General features: G+C 36.2%; 2 protein-coding genes across 2 annotated transcripts; both read left to right on the forward strand.

The window, feature by feature from the left end:
• The first annotated feature begins 5,057 nt into the window (after positions 1-5,057).
• Positions 5,058-5,594, forward strand: LOC113696858 (uncharacterized). The gene has a single exon (XM_027216243.1). The coding sequence runs from the start codon at positions 5,058-5,060 to the stop codon at positions 5,592-5,594; it is 537 nt and encodes a 178-aa protein (XP_027072044.1).
• Positions 5,595-8,283: 2,689 nt separating this feature from the next.
• On the forward strand, positions 8,284-8,658 carry LOC140009971 (uncharacterized mitochondrial protein AtMg01250-like). The gene has a single exon (XM_072056323.1). It carries the CDS (start codon positions 8,284-8,286, stop codon positions 8,656-8,658), a length of 375 nt encoding a protein of 124 aa, XP_071912424.1.
• Positions 8,659-22,966: the final 14,308 nt, after the last annotated feature.

Below are 22,966 nucleotides of genomic sequence, written 5' to 3' on the forward strand. Positions count from 1 at the left end.
ATTATCTTGGCTAGTTATGGCATAATTTCCTTATGCATGTGAAACCTACTCTCGTAGTGAATCAACTATACTTGTAATTAAGCCATACCTACTCTCGTGGTTATGAATTAACTACGAGCTCATTTCTTCTATGAAATTACATGAAACAAGTCACTAAAGCCACATAGGTGCACCTCTACTCTAGTGAGTATACTCCCTAAGTTTATTACTTCTCTGAACTAGTGTTAAATTCCAATTCTTATTACAAACTTAACACCTTTAGATAATCACAATTAACGGCCAGTTAATCATGATTAGAAAAGCAAAAGTGATAAATAATTTGTTCAAAATAATATTACCAAATAACCAAATAAACATCATGAACAAGATATAGAAAGTTCAACCATAAGCATTAACTTTAACTAAACATGAAGAAAATAAAAGAAAGATCCATACTTGTATTATAACTAAACATAAGATGCAATACAAGAAATAAAGTGATAGGAGAAATGTCACCCATGTCACTTGAACTCCATGCTCTCCATCTTCATCCTCAACTTCATCTAAGTTTAGCTACTAATACAAGAAGGAAACACTACCCTAACTAATGAACTAAGAAAAACTAGTGAAAGCTATATTTTTGATGAGTTTCTCTAGCCTTCCTAAGTTATCTTGAATCTTGCAAGTCCATGGCTATATATAGATGAATGTAGTCAAGAAATGAGACTTGAAACATCCCTTTTACAACTGCTAATTGGTTGTTACATGTTCATCAATAGCTGTGAATTATTAAAGAGGGAAACAAGTTGCACAAGTGGAAAGCAACCATTTCTGACCAGAATCTGGACAATTCAACTGCAATTTTCTCTATGATTGAGGCAGAACTAGCTCTTGTGTAAAACAAGAAAGTGGTAGATCTTTGAATTCTCTTTCCAATGTCTCAAGAATTATCCCATTTGGAGCTCTGTGGACCGAGATATGATCAAAATACCACTGACTGGTCAGAGCTCTATTGTCAGCTTTCGACAGCAGACTTTGACTTCTATATTTTGACATTTTGACCAGGAAAATGGCTTAATTGGACTTTGATGTCTTCATATCAAATTTAGATACGTCTCTTAGCTTCAAAATGGTTTAAGAATCATCTCAATCCAATGTATGTAGCTCAAGATATAGCCAAAATACCACAGGTTGCCAAAGCTGACTTTTCTTGCATTCTTTTGTCCTTAAATTCCATTTTCTCTTTTACACTTCATATTTTATTTTTATCACTTTAAACCATCATCAATCATCCAATTATCTTCTCAATGCACTCCATTTGATGATTGAATCATTAAACCTACAAAATATGAAGTTTTTACCACAAAAATCCATACAATGCAATTTTTACACTTTAACCATAAAATGTATATTTTCATTAGAATCCTAGTTTATTAGCTATAAAACTAAATAAAACACACCAAAACTAACCAATAAAACACACTAAAAATACGTAAAATATCTACTTGTCACAAGGCTCCATCATAGAAACGGAGAAGGCAACTATAAAAAGTTTCAATAGTTTTTGAAGGGCAATGGTGGAACTATATGGAATATTTTGAAAATTCAGGAGGGGCAAAAGTGGAGCAATAAAAAAAACTCTGAACTTTGTGTAGGTCGTTCTATAGCTCGAGGCAATGTGGCACTGGGACCAGGCTACCACCTGATTACAACTTTATGCTAGCTCAATTTTCCTCACACAAGATTAGACCTTCGTATTTTGGTATCTCAGAAGTTAAAAACATTAAATTTTGCTCCCAGAGTCTCCCCCCGTTTTTTTTTTTTTTTTGAAGAATCCCAAAGTCCATTTTCAGTCTATATTCTAATCACGGGTATTGACTGAGTTGCGAGGAAAAGTATTTTAGAATCCTCATCATTGTCAGATTTAGGATTTAAACCTTCTTTCTTATAGTTGAGGATAGGAAAGGCATGGAAGAGTAAATTTTTTTTTTTTTTAAAAAAAAGTGAACTTTCACCTGAACAGCACATTGCACTAGAGTGCGAATATCATTTTGGTAGATAAATGGAAGCATAGAGCTTTTTTGAGTTATCCTCTGACCAATGAAAATTCCTATTTTTTTCCCACGTCGTGTTTCCTTTTTGGCTATTGAAGTTTTGTTACTCATTTTGTGGGACTACACGCTTTATAGGCGAAAGATTAACCTCAATAGCACTTTAAGATGAACATTGAACATTTTTAAAATAAGAGGCATCAAAATGCTATCATCCAAATATGAAGAACTAGAAATAAACTAGATTAAAATGTGAGGGGCCTTCTTGTGTTATTTCCCTGAAATGATTCCTATCTTTCTCTTAGGATGTGTTTGATAAAACTAAAGTATGAAAATTATAGTATGAAATTTGAAATCTAAAATTTAAATCCATTAGTTGTTGAATTGTTAAATATTATATCCAATATATTTTAGTATATATCACGTTCAATAATAAGTGAATAATTTATCAATTAATTTTAGAAACAAGTTTTATTTAAAAAATTCAGTGCCACATAATTAATTCAGATATTCAATTTTTGGGTATCAAACGAATCTAAATCCATTAAATTTTAAGTGTTGAATTGGATTATCAAATAGGGTCTTAATCAATTTTAGGCTTCGGATCCTCTGTTACACTCATGACGGTTACACCCATGTTACACACTTGAAAGTGATACAAGTCTTGCACTATTTGGCGTAATTTTCCATTGTGTTGGTGTAAAACACTATTAGGTGTAATACGTATACCATTTTGGTGTATAATATACAAAATTGCACCAAAAATGGGTTTACGCCAATCTAGCGAAAAGATACGCCAAATATTGCAGGATTTAAGCCAACCAAATAGTATGACAAGGGGAAAAAATAACGTGACAAGACAAGAGTGTAACAGAGGACTCGAAGCCTCAATTTTAGTAGAATCGTTTAATTGGTTACAACAAAAATTATTGTTTCAATAATTTATTTACCCTTTTTCTGGGCTAAGCAATGATTTAATTACTACTCAATTCGAAGCCATTGACAATGATGGTGCAATAAACAAAAGATCATATTAATCATCTTCAGAACTGAAACACGGCATATAAATTGTGATGCACGACTGAGATTTTAGCAAACTTCTGACGACAAAAATCTATTACTATAACAAGATATATCTAAACTTCTGTAAGTTTGGACATCAGTTTTGTCGTATATTTAAAGTAAGTTTCTTGCAAAATTTTGGTTGAAGAATACAAAGTTTTTTATTAGAAATTTGACCACTTCTAATGTAACGATCTAGCAAATATCTTATGGAAAGGCAATTTTATAAGGACATATTGCAGAAGTCTAACCGCCAAATATAAAAATCATTGTCAGTTAAACATCGTGTTTTTTAATGAAATAATATGTCTAGTGAGCAAGATTGAGCCCCAAGGAATTTGAAATTCTTAGTTTTAAGTCTCTCTAAATGTAATTTCATTTTAATTACAGATTAGTATTCATCACACTACTTATGGGTAATTATTTATGATATTATTCTGTTATAATCCACAACTCTCATCTCAATATTTGTTGATCTAGCAATGTGTGCTAGCAGTAAAATAAACAAAAATAAAATACCAGCAGTAATTCAAGGAATTTGCATCCTTTAACAAGGGATTTGGACTGAGTTCAGAGGGGCATTTTTTTTTTAAGAGAAAAAAATTTATTTGAGCGTGGTTCATTAGTCTACCTGTAGGATATGTTGTTAATGATTCCAATTTTTGTATTAATGACACTAATTATACTGATTTGTCAAACTGATGAGTAGACGCTAGTTAAAAGAACTCAAGCTAGTACATTTTTTTTTTTTTTGACGAAAGTGAGGTTAAATCAATAGAATGTCCAAACAATCAAGCATGCAAAAAATATGAATGTGTGCAATTAGATAATAATTTGTGGATGCTAACAAATATTCGTCTTGCACTTGTTTGAAAAATGAATTAACTTTTCATGCACTAATAGTGTAGTGTTTTATTACACTAACAGTTTTAAATGTATATCACAAATGCATGATTTGAATTCATATTATATGGCATGATCTAAACCTATTAGTATAAAAGAAAATATACGCTAAGGACCTGTTTGATAATTTAATTGAGTGTTTAAATTTAATGGGATCAGATCTTAACATATTCAAACATATTTGATAACCAAACACTGAATGTCTTAAGTACAATTTGTTCCAAAAAATAAGTGATAAATTATTCACTTATCACTTAATGTGATATATACTTAAATATATTGAATTTAGTGCTTACCAATTCGCTAACTTAATGGATTCAGATTTTAGATTTCAGACTTTAAATTTCAGTTTTCAAATTTCAGTTTTATCAAACGAACCCTAATATAGTATAAAAAAAGGTTATCCTTAAAATATTATTACAAACAACCATCTTTTTAAACTTTTCTCTCACTCTGAGAGTTTCCCTCTCTCTCAGTAGAAGTGCCTTCCCTCACTCTGAGAGTTAAACTTTTCAAAAACTTTTCCAAACTTTTCAAACTTCCACAAAATTTGTTTGAAACTCAAATCCCAATCTATGACTGAAATTCAGAAGCAATTGTTGAGTTTTTATGATGCCTTTGTTTTAGTTGTTTCAAGCATGAGAATTTCTTTTTCCCATTACTTCGGCTTCCTCGCTTATTCTGAACTTCAACTTTCATCTGATTCAAAAACAAAAACCTTAAAAAATAAATAGAGAAGTTTTAGTGGAAGAGAAGAATGGTGGTTGTGGATTAACAGTCGTAGAAAGAAGTGGAAGCACAGGACTGAAAAGTGTCCTTTCAACTCTGTAACATTGAGCCTTCTAAGTTCACTGCATCTATCCTTCTACCTGTAGCCTTTGCATGGTGTAAGTTTTTTGTTCTTTCTATTTTTCTATCCCTTCTATGTGTGTGCAGCTCTTGTCTTGTTCTCGTGTTTTTTTCTCTTGACTCGGAGTTTCATCCAATAGTAGGTGTCTATTGAGCGTGGTATTCCCTAGTAGTAGTTTCTTATATCTAATGGTAGACGAACTAGCGGAGATAATGGAGAAGTTTGCACTCTCAGAAAAGGAGCTGGAAGGGGCCAACCTAGATGTTGGAGACATACACCTAGGTATCAAAGAGTGTCAAGCAAGTCTAGTAGGGAAGATTAAAGGTGAGAACATGGTAAACTTTGTAGGGATGAAAAACTTTGTAACTGCTGCTTGGAGTTACCTTGGAGAGCTTAGCATAATGGAACCAGGTCCCAATCTTTTCCAGTTTGTAATATTGGGGGAGGAAGACAGACAAAGAATCTTAGCTGGAGAACCTTGGGTCATAGATAGCCAACTGTTAGTGCTAAGAAACTGGTATGATGGAATTGAAGAGGATGAGAGTGCCTTTAATTTGGCACCCTTGTGGGTACAGATATGGAATCTACCAGTTCACTGGATCTCGAAGGAGATTGGAAGGAAAATAGGGAGAGTGTTTCATGAAGTGAGGGAGGTTATAATCCCTCAAGTAGGTGGGAAAGAGGGAAGACACCTGAAAATGCTATTAACAGTAGATATTTCTCAACCTTTACTGAGGGTACAACTGTGAAGATGAATGGATCCACTAAATAGTTGGGCTTCAAATATGAAAGGTGTCCTGATTTTTGCTACAATTGTGGTGTGGTGGGGCATAGTGAACGCAAATGCAAGATATTGTTGCCTTTGAGCAAAGGTAAATTGGAAAACCAGTATGGTCCTTGGTTAAGGGTGAATTCTAGAAAGGCTTACCCACAGAAGGAACAACAAAGTAGATACTCAGCGGAAAGAAGCTACTGGGGGTTCAGGAATGGGGAACTGGTCCCAAAAATGTGAAAAACCATGAGTTACAGGTAAGGGGAGAGACAGACAAGAGAGAACTGAGGACTACCCCCAATTGGAAGAAAGGAATATGAAGAGGACAGGAGGGGTAACAGGCACAGGTAGGGGTGACCTCCAAAAGGACAAAGAAGGAGAAGGAAGTTCAGGGCAAAGTGAGCAAAGGAATATAAGTCAGGTCCTTTTGAATAGAGAAGGAGAAGCTCTCACAAATACCATTCCCATTGCAGAAGGACAAAATGGTACCTCTATAAGGAGTAGAGAAGTAGGAAACCAAAAAGACAATTAGAACCAGAATCATGGCAAAGATGGGGAATCTTTAGAAAAGTGGCTAGCCAAAGTTACAAAGGAAGTATTAGCAAATGAAGCTTTGCCATCTGGAAGTGATCAAACTCAAATGCAAATAGATTCAGAAAATTTAGAGAACAACAAAGAGTGATAAGAAGGCAGGAAGGAAGAGTGAGAAAACTAATCAAATCTCCTGGAACTGGAAGAAGAGCCTTGAAAGAAGTAGATGGAAACTGCAGCATTGTGGGGCAACAAGGGAAAAGGAAATTATGTCTGGTTGATGAGGAGATGGAAGATGTCTTGGCAGGAAATCAAGAAATAAAAAAGAATAAGACTGAAATAGCAGACTTGGGAAACACAAAGAGAGCTGAAGGGGTAGGGACCAGCCTTTCCTGGTCCCTCAATGATAAATGAAGGTCATGGTATGGAATTGTCAAGGAGTGGGGAGCCCCTTGACAGTTCCCCAGTTGAGGGAGGCTAACAACCTCTTCTCTCCAAACATAATTCTTCTAAGTGAGACAAAAAATAGAACAAAATATATGAAAAAAGTGAAAGCAATTCTCAAGTTTGATGAGATGATAGTACTAGAAGCTATGAATAGGGCTGGTGGAATGGCTTTAATGTGGAACAAAGACATTGAGGTTCTGAAAGTGGAAACCACTGCTTGCACTATAGAAGCACATGTGATGGATGGGAACAGGAAAATGGACTAATGGTTCATAGGAGTGTATGCTAGTTGTGATAGCAGTATTAGGAAGAATCAGTGGAAAGTTCTTAAAGAAAGAAAAAGGCTTTGGGGGGATAAATGGTTACTGGCAGGGAATTTTAATGATATTGTTTCTAATGAAGAAAAGTGGGGAGGAAGGTTAAGAAAGGATTGGAGCTTCAAGGATTTCAAAGATTTCATAGCTGGGAATGATCTGATAGATATAGGTTCTAATGGAAATCCCTGGACATGGAGTAACAATTGGGATGATAAAGGGGTGGTCAGACAACGTCTGGATATTGGCTTGTGTAGTCCAGCCTGGTATCAAAACTTTGAAGGCACTAGATGTGACCACAATGACACTTATGGATCAGATCACAGCATGCTTTTAGTTAACACCAATCCACTAGCAGACAAGAGAAAGAAAAGGTTCATGTTTGACAAAAGGTGGCTTCAACAACAAGGGATCAGTCAAGTTGTAGAAAATGCCTGGAATCAAAGGTTTGAAGGTTCTAACAGGTACAGCTTGACTAATGAGGTTGCAAATTGTAGAGTGGCTCTTCTAAAGTGGAAAAATGGCTTTTCTAATAATTCTTTACAGAAGATCAACCAAATCAAACAGAAATTGGATGAGCTGAAGAATGCAAATATCCAAGACAAAAAGACTAGAAAAGCTGAACTGAAACAATAGTTGAAGAAGGCTTATATGGAGGAGGAACAATATTGGAGTCAAAAGGCTAGAATCAAATGGCTAAGAGAGGGAAATAAAAATACTAGCTATTTTCATGCTTGTGTGAAGGGAAGAAGAATGAGAAATAGGATGCTTAACATACAAAAGACGGATGGGTCTTGGATTGAAAATGAAAAAGAGCTAGGTAGAGAGGTGGCTGAGTACTACAGGAGGCTTTTTACCAGTTCAGGTGGTGAAAATATAAAGGAAATACTAGAGGGAATTCCATACTCCATAACTCCTAGTATGAATGGAAACTTAACTAGATCAGTTAATGAAAAGGAGATCAAATATGCTTTATTTTCCATGAATCCCAATAAATCTCCTAGCCCTGATGGAATGACTCCTCTTTTCTTTTAGAAATTTTGGAAAATAGTGAAATCTGATCTAGTTAAAGCCATAGGCTCATTCTTTCACTCTGGCTTCATGTTAAGGTCTTTGAATCATACACCGATATCTCTCATTCCAATGGTCCTGAACCCCACTGATATGAAGCACTATAGGCCTATTAGTTTATGTAATGTAGTTTACAAAATAATTTCAAAAATTTTGGCCAACAGGCTCAAGCATGTACTGCATTCTTGCATCAGTAAAAACCAGGCAGCCTTTATTCCTGGGAGGCAAATACTGGATAATGTTATTCTATCACATGAACTCCTATATTTTATGAAAAATAAAAGACTAGGGAAAGAAGGGTACATGGCAGTCAAATTAGACATGTCAAAAGCCTACAACAGAGTGGAGCGGAACTTTTTGGATGCTGTGATGGAGAAGATGGGTTTTTGTATGCTATGGAGACACTGGATTATGAATTGCTTGACATCTGTAACCTACTCCTTCAACATAAATGGCCAACCTATGGGATACATTACCCCTATGAGAGGAATTAGGCAGGGTAATCCTCTTTCACCCTACCTATTTCTTTTGTGTTCAGAAGGATTTTCAAACTTGTTAAGGCAAGCTATTGAGAATAGAAAGCTATCAGGTATGAGAATAAGCAGGGGTGGAGCAAGCATCACTCACTTATTTTTTGCTGATGATTCTCTGATCTTTTACAAGGAAGATAAAGAATAGGCAAAGGTACTGATGAAGATTCTGAAGATGTATGAGAAAGGATCTGGTCAGAGCATAAATCTAGAGAAGTCCTCTGTCTTCTTTAGCAAAAATATGCTCCAAGAGGAGAAAGCAGAAGTGGCTCAACAATTAGGAAACATCCAAACAGCTTCACATGGAAAGTACCTGGGACTCCCTATGGTGATAACTAGATCAAAAGAATAGGTCTTTGGCTACATCAGAGACAGTATCAGAAATAGAGCAAACAACTGGAAAAGCAAAATGCTCAGCCCAGCTAGGAAGGAAGTGATGTTAAAAGCAATATCTTTGGCCATGCCAGTTTACACAATGTCCTGTTTCAAATTCTCTAAAAAACTCTGACATTTAAATAGGACATAAAATAATTTCCAAATCTAGAGGGTGGGAGGCAAAGTCTAATTTTTAGGAGGTTATAGACAAATTTTTTAATTTTTTAAAGAGGTATCTAAAGATTTCTAAATTATTGGGAGGCATCCGCCAGTGCTCTTAGGGCCATACCAAATTAGGTGGGGCTAAACATTATCAGCCTAAGTCTCCCAGTTAAAACACCACTAAATTTTCCTCAATCTTTAGCTACAGTAACTTGTCAAAATACTACTAAATTTTATAAAATTATACCTAAAAAATCCAAAACCACCACCCTCTCTTGCCATTTTCATTTCTGCTGATGCTGGCACTATCTCATCCTACCACTATCGCCACCACCTCCATTGCCAACAGCCACCACACTTCCCCCCATTTGCCCTACCCCCTTCCATCCTCCTTTCGTCTTCCTCTTTCCCCCATCTTCACCTTTCCCTTGCTACCACCCCTTCCCACTACCACCCACCACCCTTCTCTTCTTCTTCCCCACCTACCACCATCTTCTTCCCCAACCTCCCTTTCCCTGTCACCCCATGTGACGTGCGCAAAGTATACATATACAATTAGTTTATCCATAATCAAGTTTTACATTCATAAACTCCTAAATATCCCACACGTGATTTATCGCAAGTATACGAATCGTGAGCGAATATAGGGTATTAATGGTCAATCCCACAGAGAAGATTGTAATTATCGGTGTTTTTCGAATTCCTTTATTATCTAAACTACCATAAACATAGAAGTAATGAAAATAACACTAGAAAGCTCCTACAGATATAGAATTCCTTACTACTCTTGCAAATGAGATTACTGGTTACTTGTATGCTATTATCTTGACTAGTTATGACGTAATTTTCTTATGCATGTGAAACCTACTTTCATAGTTAATTAACTATACTTATAACTAATGTTGGTCTAATCAGCAACATCCCTCAGATCCCAGCTTGAAGACTAACCGCCCAGCCCGTGGCACCCAAGGGTGCAGTCTCTCATGCTGGCCGAGCGTGGTACGGTGCTTTGCATTGCTATTGTGGTTAAGGAAATAAAGTTGCGCCTTCGCTAACAGCTATAGCTTTTGGTGCAATGGTAAACGCTTGATCCTGACAAATGGTATCAGAGCGAGGTCGCGGGTTCGAGTCTCCCTAGTTGTTGCTGGGGAAGGAATTGTTGGCCTAATCAGCAACATCCCTCAGATCCCGGCTAGAAGGGACTAACCGTCCAACCCGTGGCACCCAGGGATGCAGCCCCTCATGCTGGCCGAGCGTGGTACGGTGCTTTGCGCTGCTATTATGGTTAAGAAAATAAAGTTGCGCCTTTGCTAACAGCTATAGTTTTTGATGCAATGGTAAGCGCTTGATCCTGACAACTAATCCATACCTACTCTCGTGGTTATGAAATTAGCTATAAGTTCATTTCTTCTATGAAATTACATGAAATGAATCACTAAAGCCACATAGGTGCACCTCTACTCTCGTGAGTGTACTCCCTAGGTTAATTACTTCCTTGAACTAGTGTTAAATTCCAATTATCATTGCAAATTTAACACCTTTAGATAATCACAATTAATGGCCAGTTAATAATGATTAGAAAAGTAAAAGTGATAAATAACTTGCTCAAAATAACATAATCAAATAACCAAGTAAACATCACAAACAAGATAAAGAAAGTTCATCCATAACTCTAGACATAAACTTTAGAAACACATATTTAAATACAAATCCAAATCTTGCATTAACAAAACTTAGAGTTCAATACAAAGATAAAGATGTGGAAAGAAGAAAACCTTTGTCACTAGAGTTTCTTGAGCCTCTCCTTCTTCATCTCCCCTGGCCTCCTTGTTGAGCCAATACAAGAATGAATAACATTCAAAACTACCTAAACTAATGAACTAAGAAAAACTAGTGAAAACTACATTTTTGGTGAGTTTCTCTCTAGCCTTCCAAAGTTATCAAAATGGTCTCCAAAGGCTGCCATTTATAGAGAATTCAAGAGGAGTTGTTTCTAGTTGAAAAAATTGACTCTTGAAACTCTCTTGAGCTATCTTTCCAACTTTCCAACGTGTTTTAGTCAAATACAATCGCAATTGATGGCTGGAATTGAGTTGGAAAGGTTGTGTGAAAGCAAGGCAAGTTGATCAGCAAATTACAGCTATCATGCACATTTTCAACTGGTATTGTCTTGATGTTGGAAGCCGGAATAGCTCTTGTGTAAAACACAAAAGTTGTAGTTCTTTGACTTTGCTTTTCAATGCATCAAGAATCATCCAATTTGGAGCTCTGTGGACCGAGATATGATCAAAATACCTGTAACTGGTCAGAGTTCTATTGTCAGCTTTCGACAGCAGACTTTGACTTCTGTATTTCGACTTTTTGACTAGGAATATGGCTGAACTGGACTCTGATGTCTCATACCAAATGTAGATCTATCTCTTAGCTTCAAAATGGTTCAAGAATCATCTTAATTCAATGTGTGTAGCTTAAGATACAGCCGAAATACCACAGGTTGCCAAAGCTGACTTTTCTTGCATTCTTTTGTTCTTAATTGCATTTCCTTTTTTGTACTTCATATTCTATTTTTATCACTTAAAATAATCATCAATCATCCAAATATCTTCTCAATGCACTCCATTCGTTGATTGAATTGTTAAACTTACAAAACATGAAGTTTTTACCATAAAAATGCAATTTTCACACTTTAAACCACAAAATACGGATTTTCGCTAGAAACTTAGTTAATTAGCTATAAAACTAAATAAAACACACCAAAACTAACTAATAAAACACACTTAAAATACGTAAAATATCTACTTGTCAAATACCCCCACACTTGAACCATTGCTTGTCCTCAAGCAATTAGAAATACAAACCAATAGTGATTCCAAATTTTGAACATAAACATATGTGCACTATTCAACTTCATTTCCTCAAAAACAAGGTAAATAACTATTATGTAATCATTGAATTAAGCTCAAATACTCATAATATCAAGTAAAGGAGAGTCAACTATACCGCCATTATAACAAGTTCAATTCAATTTCTCATCCTTACCCAATTTTACAAGCAAATAACTCATATGGTTAATAAAATGCTTTCTAAACTCATGAACATCTTCTTATTTAACTAATAGAGTGATTTATTCATATAGTATATGTAAATGTTACTCAAGTTGTGAAAGTGCCTTTTTACGCGAAAATCGACATTTTTAAATGAAAATCGTTGGTTACTCAACACTTCACATACTCAAATTGCCTTACCTACTTTTAATTCGAGTACCGTTTTACGTAAAAGTCAACATTTGTAAATGAAGACTCCCGGTTACTAAGTACAAGAACTATTGGAGTAGAACAACTCTTATTCACTTCTTATTCTTTTTTTTTCCTTTATTCTTTTCTTCTTCTTTTTTTTTCCTTTTTTTTTCAAAGTAAAGATAATAAATATTCCCTCAAAAGCATAATCATGAGAAGAATATTACAATTATTGACCATATTTATCACTTAACTATGTAAAATCAAGTAAAGAGAAAAAATTTCATCAAATATGCAAAATGTAGGCATAATTTTCTCCACTTTACAAGAGATATACTTTCCTATAATGTACAAATTATAATTACACAATAGTTATTTCCAAGTTAAATGAGAAAAGAAGGTTTCAAATCACATATATTTAGCTCAAAAGTTGAAGGAATTTGAATTACTAATGGCATGGAACTTGTTATCCCTTTGGATAAAATTAAAAAAATTTGAAACTTTTTGGGGTAAATTTACAATTTTGGACAAGATTTTGAAAAATTTTTGACCCAAGATAAAACACAAGTCCAATATTTACAACCAACAAGTCCATCACATACAATGCATATAATCTCAATTCTCTCTCCCACACTTAACATGTACATTGTCCTCAATGTGTAAAAGGGAAATCAAGATAAAGAAAGTAATACTCCCCTATTGTTATGATTCAAATGCCCGAAGATGAAGTTTCAAGATCCGTGGTTCGTGTATCTCCAACGCTTCATGAGTTCCATTGGATAACCATTAGTGATATAAACCTAAAAATGAAAAATGAGAAACAAAGGTGATAACAAAGGCATTTATAAACATATAACGGCGGTCCGTAACTCCTATGCCTTTGTCTTGGTGATATACCTATAGAAAATACATAATAAACTACGCAAGGTACAAGGGAATACATAAGAAAAAGAAGAAGAATGAAGAATGAACCAGGTCTTAGGTTTTTAGCATTCGGACAAGAAGGGAAAACGTGTCCTGACAAAACGTGCCTTCGAGCCACGTTTTGTGTGAGGCACGTTTTCTTTCTTCTGGGCATAACTGAAAATGTGACTCATGTAAAACGTGGCTTGATGGAGCGTTTTCAAACCGCGTTTTTTGTACAAAAATTGCAGAATTGAAAACGTGGCTCGATGGAGCGTTTTCAAGTCATCAACGTTTTCTGCTGCAAATTTTTGCAGAAATGCCAACTTTGAAAAATTACACATGTTACCCAATTACTCAAAATGCATCATAGATCATTATTTTGCCAAAATTATCAATGCACGCACATGTAAAACGATCAAAACATGCATTTTACCTCTTTTGAACGGATCAAATACACCTTTAACGCAAATCAAGGGGTTGAGTTCCTTGATTGAAGTTCACCTTTTTCACCTCATTTGGTCACTTTTGCTTCTATTTCCAATACCTACAAATGAAAAACAACAACATAACTCAAACACATAATTTAAACATAAAATCATACCAAAATAACATAAATAGCCTAAACATTGGGTTGCCTCCCAACAAGCTCTTTTGTTTATAGTCGTTGGCTCGACTATTTTGTCTCATTATTCAATGAGGCTTAGTTACTGAATAATCCACCATTAGAGGACGTGGTGGATCATTAAAAGGTAGCTTAATAGCAAAAGCCACATGATCAAATGATATGAGAGGTGGAAGAAACTTACCTATCTCAAATGAGTCATAGATATTACCTTGAATATGCACTACTTGAGAATTCACCAAAGGAGTTACCATAAGGGTTTCTTGGGCAACAATACCTTTAGAACCTATACTTTTGATACACTCCTCAAGAGGGATGAAAAATGAGTCATTAAAACTCACCTCTTGAGGTTCAACATAAGTTCCAAAGGTACTTTCATGTGAAATGGATATTTGCTCATTAAAACTCGAATCAGATTCATCATTTTGATCAAAATATAATCCATTTTCACTTGCAACATGCTCACCATTCATGCTAGGGTCATTTTGCATATCATTAGAATAAATAACTTCACACAAAATATGTAATTGTTCTTGTATTCTACCAAAGTGAGAAGTTAATTCATCTAACATTTCTTCAACCCTATCAAAACGGTCGGAGGTTGCATTTGCTAACTTTTCTATAGCTAACTCCCAAGATGGCTTAGATTAAATTGGACACATTCAGATGGATAATCATAAAAACATGAAGAATCACTATAAGTACATTGATTATCCCAACCGTAAGCATAAGAATTACCCAAATTAGCATCATATTGATCAAAATAAGGATTGTAATACTCTAATTCATCAAAATAATCCACATTTTGTACTTGTCTACATGTATGAGTAGCATGATAACCTCTACACAAGTCACAAATCATATGATAAGAATTAAAAGTATTAACATTCCTCTTTTGCTCAAGCATATTCATAATGGTGTCCATTTGAATTTTTAACTTTATAACATCAAGTTTAGCCTTTAAGCACCTCAAACCATTTTCAAATGACATACCTTCGGTAATTTCTTGGTTACCTCTATTCTATGAGTTTTGTGCGCAATAACCATCCATTGCCGATCTTTCACTTCTCATGCATTGCTCCCCAATATATTCTACTCTCCTTAGTCCCCTAAACATGTCTTCAAAGTAACTCAAAAGCACGTTTAGTCAAGAAGAATAGGTGACTCTAAACAAACAAAAAAATATAAACAAAGACTCACAAAGACACTAAAAACAGTACTTAAGACACTAGACACAACAATAACAACAAAAACAAGTAAAATTGTCTAAATTAATAAAGTTGTTCTTAGCACCGATATTGACAAATCTTTCCCGGCAACGGCACCAAAAACTTGACGTGCGCGGGGTATACATATAACATTTAGTTCATCCCAACCAAGTTTTATATTTATAAATTTCTTAATACCATATGCTCGCCCACGATTCGTATACTTGCGATAAATCGCGTGTGGGGTATTTAGGAATTTATAAATATAAAACTTGTTTGGGATGAACTAAATTTTATATCCACAATCAAGATTTACATTTATAAACTCCTAAATACCCCATACGGGATTTATCGCAAGTATACGAATATAGGATATTAAGGGTCAATCCCACAGAGAAGATTGCAATTACCGGTGTTTTTCGAACTTCTTTATTATCTAGACTACCATAAACATATAAAAGTAATGAAAATAACACTAGAAAGCTCCGAGAGATACAAAATTCTTTACCACTCTTGCAAATGAAGTTATCGGTTAAGTGAATGCTATTATCTTGGCTAGTTATGGCGTAATTTTCTTATGCATGTGAAACCTACTCTCGTAGTGAATCAACTATACTTGTAATTAAGCCATACCAACTCTCGTGGTTATGAAATTAGCTACAAGTTCATTTCTTCTATGAAATTACATGAAATGAATCACTAAAGCCACATAGGTGCACCTCTACTCTCGTGAGTGTACTCTCTAGGTTTATCACTTCCTTGAACTAGTGTTAAATTCCAATTATCATTACAAATTTAACACCTTTAGATAATCACAATTAATGGCCAGTTAATAATGATTAGAAAAGTATAAGTGATAAATAACTTGCTCAAAATAACATCATCAAATAACCAAGTAAACATCACAAACAAGATAAAGAAAGTTCATCCATAACTCTAGACATAAACTTTAGAAACACATATTTAAATACAAATCCAAATCTTGCATTAACAAAACTTAGAGTTCAATACAAAGATAAAGATGTGGAAAGAAGAAAACCTTTGTCACTAGAGTTTCTTGAGCCTCTCCTTCTTCATCTCCCCTGGCCTCCTTGTTGAGCCAATACAAGAATGAATAACATTCAAAACTACCTAAACTAATGAACTAAGAAAAACTAGTGAAAACTACATTTTTGGTGAGTTTCTCTCTAGCCTTCCAAAGTTATCAAAATGGTCTCCAAAGGCTGCCATTTATAGAGAATTCAAGAGGAGTTGTTTCTAGTTGAAAAAATTGACTCTTGAAACTCTCTTGAGCTATCTTTCCAACTTTCCAACGTGTTTTAGTCAAATACAATCGCAATTGATGGCTGGAATTGAGTTGGAAAGGTTGTGTGAAAGCAAGGCAAGTTGATCAGCAAATTACAGCTATCATGCACATTTTCAACTGGTATTGTCTTGATGTTGGAAGCCGGAATAGCTCTTGTGTAAAACACAAAAGTTGTAGTTCTTTGACTTTGCTTTTCAATGCATCAAGAATCATCCAATTTGGAGCTCTGTGGACCGAGATATGATCAAAATACCTGTAACTGGTCAGAGTTCTATTGTCAGCTTTCGACAGCAGACTTTGACTTCTGTATTTCGACTTTTTGACTAGGAATATGGCTGAACTGGACTCTGATGTCTCATACCAAATGTAGATCTATCTCTTAGCTTCAAAATGGTTCAAGAATCATCTTAATTCAATATGTGTAGTACAAGATATAGCAGAAATACCACAGGTTGCCAAAGCTGACTTTTCTTGCATTCTTTTGTTCTTAATTACATTTCCGCTTTTGTACTTCGTATTCTATTTTTATCACTTAAAACCATCATCAATCATCCAAATATCTTCTCAATGCACTCCATTCACTGATTGAATAGTTAAACCTACAAAACATGAAATTTTTACCATAAAAATCCATAAAAATGCAATTTTCACACTTTAAACCACAAAATACGCATTTTCACTAGAAACTTAGTTAATTAGCTATAAAACTAAATAAAACACACCAAAATTAACTAATAAAATACACTTAAAATACGTAAAATATCTAATTGTCACGATGCTCCTCTCTTTTTCCCTTGACCCCCTCCTCCAACTCAGATCCAGTCTCACATGATGTGTCCGATGCAATTTTATGGCAAAAATTCAGTATTCTTAAAATGGTGAGGATCTAAAGTGATTTATCTCAAATATGAGAGACTAAACTAGTACAAGAATAAAATGTAAGTGATTTTTTGTGCGATTTACCCTAATTCAATTCTTTTCATTTTCCTAAGAGCAAATTATTCAGGTAACCACTGAACTTTTTGAATAGTCAAGATTTTGCCATTCAACTGGTAACAATATGGTTTTTCCCATTCAACTATTAACAGTATGTTTTTACCCATTCAACAATCAAAAATATAAATTTTGAACCATTTTGTCTGATAACAATAACAATAACAACAAATCTTCCTAGTTATATATAGAATATCACTTGATTATATATCACAAATTTTATAATTTAACATCTATGAATATAATAAGATGATAAAGTTTTAATAAATTTACATCTGGGACACAAGAAATAATAAGAGTTAAACCCAAACAAAATGAGAAATAATATAACAATAAAAATGACATAATTAGTATAACAATTAATATAAGAAAATCAGTATGATTGGACTTTTTGGGAGATTGTTCATAAAAATGGGATCCAACAATTATAAATGAAAATCACATGCATATATAATCTATTGTATAATTTAAATTAAATTTAGTCCATGTATAAAATGGTCCTAAAATAATTAGTACACTATGATACAATGCTATTTTAACAACAAAAATTTTTTTTTACTAAAAGTCTCAAATATTCATGACATACGTATGAGGGATATTTTACCATATTTGTATCTCACATCTAATCATTAAAATTAATTTGAGAAAAAATATTTTTGACAATAGAATTATTTTGAATTTAGTTAACAAGTTGAGATTTTTTAAACAATAAAAGTGAAATATTTTGGGAACTTAGTTGTTTATTTTCCCATAATTAAAAATTGCTATATTTTTGCAATTGTTGCCATTGACTTTTCATTCTGTAGACTAATTATTATCAATGTAAAATTAGTTTTATTAACAATAATTGAAGTTCCATTGATCTAAGGATTGACATTCTATTGCTATTATTTTATATGTAAATATTTAACCAAAGTAATAAAATAAATAATAGCTACTTAAAAAAAAAAGAAATTGGTGCTCAATTGATTGTAGTGTAAAATATTAGTACACAATTAGCTAGAGCTTGAAATGGAAGGGCTAGGACAAAAATTAGGGTTTCGCTGCTAGGGTGGGGTTGCTAGGGTTTCGACAGGCACCATAGCGGCAGCGGCTGCCCTCCTACCTGGAAGGGGGCAACCTGCATCCTCATCTCCTTCTTTCAAGAAGAAGGTCTTCTTAGAGCTTTTCACAAACACCGCTTCGCAGCTTCGGCAGGTGGAAGTGACCATGTCGATGCATCGGGGGGAGTCTACGATGGTCTTCTATGCTGCAGATATGTCCGTAGTTTCCTCTCCATTCCGTTACGCTCTGGTAGGGAAATTCTCGAAGGGCAGGCCGGTCTTGCCAGAACTTCGCAAGTTCTTCGCTACATTGGATCTGAAGGATGCTATCACGGTGGGTTTGTTGGATAGCAGGCATATCTTGATCAATCTCAACAACGAAGCAGATTTCTTGCGGGTGTGGGCGAGAAGTATTTGGTATGTTTACGGTTGCCCCATGAGAGTCTTCAAATGGACACCAAAGTTCCATGTCGACCGAGAATCCTCTTTGGTTCCTGTTTGGTTTAGGTTGCCTAAGTTGCCCAAACATTTGTATGAGAAGCAATGTCTCTTTCATATTGTCTCTTGTTTGGGGAACCCCCTATTTATGGATGCCGCGACTGCATCTTTGTTTCGGCCGAATGTAGCCAGAGTGTGCGTAGAGGTAGATTTGCTGAAGACTTTACCGTCTAGAGTGTGGCTGGACATAGGGGATGGAGATGGCTTCTGGCAGGCTTTACAGCCTGAAAACCTCCCTACATATTGTATCCACTGCTTTAAGCAGGGGCATGCAGAGGACCAATGCCATGTGAAAAACCCAGACTTGAGGAAACCGCAACTGGAATTGCGTCGCACGGAGACATTGGAGTTGGCTCGGGCTGTGCATGCGTCACAGGGGGCGGGTGCTACACAGCAGTCGTCCAAGTCGCATGAGGTTGAGCTGGTGGGAGGTGTGGAGGGGGGACTGTCTGCGGTGGCAAATGGGACTGATCCTGGGTCATCTCATAGGCCACAGGTTGTCCAGTTGCAGCAGTTTGAATCGAGACAGTTGGCGGCGAAAGAGGTGGAGTCGGTGGGTCTGGAGGGTGGAGAGCAACCTGCGACGGTGGCTGTCGCACTGCTGGGCTCTGCGGCTGTTGCCCAGCGCACAGCTTTAACCCCTCCGACGGCAGCGGCGGCAGTGATAGAGACTAGCGCGCTGGCCGCGCATGTCCAGGAGGGCTATGGCAGTCCCAGGTGTAGCACGGTTGGCGCTTTGGCTTTGGAGAAGGATGGGCAGCGATTGGTTTCCGAAGAAGTTGCGGAGAGGGACGGCACGCACATGTCAGGAATGCTACAGGTGGTTATACCACTCCCGAAGGCGCATGAGCAGCCCTTCCCTTCTGAGGAGCAGAGAGGAGGGAAGGAGGGTCACGTACAGGTAGTGATAGCGCCGGTAGAGGAACTCTAGATCGTGGAGCGGGTTACAGGGAGCTTGTCTCCACGATGAAGGGCGGGATGGCCAGTAATGTGGAATCGTCGGTGGTGCTAGACATCTTCAACTTGGACCCAATAATCCAACACGTACAGCAGGATGGGCGGAACATCGAAGGCTTTCAGTTGGTGGGTCAACACAAGGCGAAGGGGATCCGGGCTACGTTTCCGTCAGACCGTTCCTTACGCTCCAAGAGTAAGTCCTCTACTAACTCTTTCACCACTTTATCAGATGATTAATTATCTCTTTTAGAACATACGGGGTGTTTCGTGCCCCCCTAATTTTCATAGATTGAAATATCTAATTCGGCATCATGCTTTGCAACTTGTGGCTTTGTATGAGCCTAAATTGCCTGCTATCCTGGCGAATATCCAGTCCATTCGCCAGAGACTTCATATGGACTCGGCTTGGGTAAATAGCACGGGTTCAGTTTGGGTGTTTTGCTCAAGTGCAATTTCTTGCACATTTGTGGGTGAGTCGGATTAGCACTTGTCCATAAAAATTAATTCCCAGTTGCTACCCTCTTCTATGATATTTTCCTTTGTGCATGCTAAGTGTACCATGGCAGAGCGAGAGGGTCTTTGGGCCGGGTTGCGTAATGATAAGGAAGTGTCGGTGCCTTGGTTTATTGTAGGGCATTTCAATGTGATCACGGGAGGGGAGGAAAAAAAAGGGGGAGTGCCATTCCGGCCTTGGGAAGGGGTTGAATTGCTCTCATTTATGTCCATGGTTGGGTTGACGGATACGGAATTCTCGGGGTCCAGCTTTACGTAGTGTAACAACAGACAGGGTCGGGCCCGCATTTGGAAGCGCTTAGATAGGCTGCTCGCTGACCGCTCGGCGGTGGAGATGGGTCTCACTTTTAGGGTCCAGCATTTAGGTAGGGCTCCTTCAGATCATGCTCCCTTGCTTCTATCGACAGTCACTCGCTTGGACAATTCCCCCAAACCTTTTCGGTTTTTGAACTGTTGGACCACTCAGGAGTCTTTCCTGGATGTAGTTCGGCTGAACTGGCAAGTGGAGTTTACGGGAGATCCTCTGTACGTGTTGGTAGCGAAATTTCGCCGCGTTAAAAAGGCGCTTAAGGCATAGTTGAGGGAGTCTTTTGGGGATATCTTCGAGAAGGTGAAGAAGACGGAGGAGACAGTGGCACAGGCTGAGGTGTGCTTCGACGGGGACCCGTCAGAACTGCACCAGGTGCGTCTAAATGAGAGTTGAGCTTTGCTCACCCGGGCGCAGGTGCACGAAGACATGTTTTGGCGCCAAAAATTCAGGGTGGTATTGACGGGATTTTAATATATGTACAAGTTAAATAAAAACCGAATTACACCCGTTCACTGCAAGTATACAGGTCAACTAGTAGTTTTAGAGTATATATCGGGTCGATCCCACAGGGAAGAGTGAACAATTACCGGTAGTACAAAAACTTCTCTATTATTTAGACTATCAATGAATTATAACAAATTTAACCTACTGAAATTATACAAAATAACAAGTAAAAGCTCCTTAGGTTGTGGTATCCCTAACTATTCATGCAAGTGCTATATTTGGATCATTGAGTACTACATCTAGGCTAGTTATGGTGTAATTTCCTTATGCATTTGAATCCTACTTTCGTAGTGAATCAATTATACTTATAACTAATCCATACCTATTCTCATGGTTATGAAATTAGCTACAAGTTCATTTTTTTCAGTGAAATTACATGAAATGAATCACTAAAAATCACATAGGTACACCTCTACTTTCGTGAGTGTACTCCCTATGTTTAACACTTCTTAAACTAGTGTTAAATCTCAATTTTTATTGCAGAAATAATACCTTAGATAATCACAATCTATGGTAACAGATTAATCATGATTTAAAGAGCCAAAGTGCTAAATAACTTGCTCAAATCATAGCAATCAAATATCCACATAATAAACACTAACAATTATAGAAAGTTCAACCAAATCCAAGGCATAAATTTTAGAGACACATATTGAACACAAAATCCAAAACTTGTATATTAACTAAATTTGGAATCAAATACAAAAGATTAAGAGTTGGAGAAGAGATAACTCTTGTCACATGAGGTTCAACTCCTCCTTCTTTATCTCCATCTTCATCCTAATCTAGCTAATATACAAGAATGGATGAACTATACTAGTCTACACTAAAACTAATCTAACACTCAGAAGATGTAAGAACTACATTTCTGCACTCCAAGCTTCTCCCGTATGTCTCTCTATATCTCCCTTCAATCTTGCAAGTTTTGGCTATATAAAGGTGAAAGTTGGTCAAGAAGTGAGGTTTACACCTCCCTTTTACAGTTGGGAATGTTTCTCACACGTCTAGCATCACATGTGATTTAGTGGAGGTGAAATTGAGTTTTTCGCATCAAGAGCAGACTTCTCTGACCACAATCCGGCCAGAAATCCGGCCAAGTTCCAGCCTGATTGCTACAGTGAATTTTTGTGCACTTTTGTTCAATTTTCAGCTCTGCTCCGATTTTGCATCAACTTCAACTGAACTTTTCTTAATGATAAAAACTGATTTAGCTCTTGACCAAAACATAAAACTTGTAACTCTTTGAGTTAGCTTTCCAATGCATCAAGAATCACCTCATTTGGGTCTGTGTAGGATGAGAAATGACCTAAATACCCTTGACTGCTCACTACCCTATTTCAGCTTCGACCAATAGCAATTAGCTACTGTAATTCGGCTTTTTGACCTGGAAAACCTTCAAACTGGATTCCGATGTTTTCACCAAAGTTGTAGATCTATCTCTTATCTTCAAATTGGTTTAAGAATAATCTCAATCCGATCATTGTGACTCAATTTATAGCCGAAATATGAAAATGTGTCAAAACTGTCAAAATGCACAAAATCCACGTAAAAAGTGATAAAAATCTCATTTAATTGAACAAAAGCATTTTACACCAATTGAATCATTTTTGTCCAATAATGTAACCAAAGTGACTACAAATAATATAAAATATCATACAATTATTACGTAAATTAGTCACTTATCAAACTCCCCCACACTTAAATCATTGATTGTCCTCAAGCAATTCACACATAATCAACTACAATGATTCAAGAGGTGAAACAATATATGCACATTTTCAAAATTAATTCCTCATGACTTGGAAAACAATCATTATACAATT

This window comes from Coffea arabica, chromosome 6e, assembly GCF_036785885.1.
Source record: "Coffea arabica cultivar ET-39 chromosome 6e, Coffea Arabica ET-39 HiFi, whole genome shotgun sequence".
NCBI lineage: Eukaryota > Viridiplantae > Streptophyta > Magnoliopsida > Gentianales > Rubiaceae > Coffea > Coffea arabica.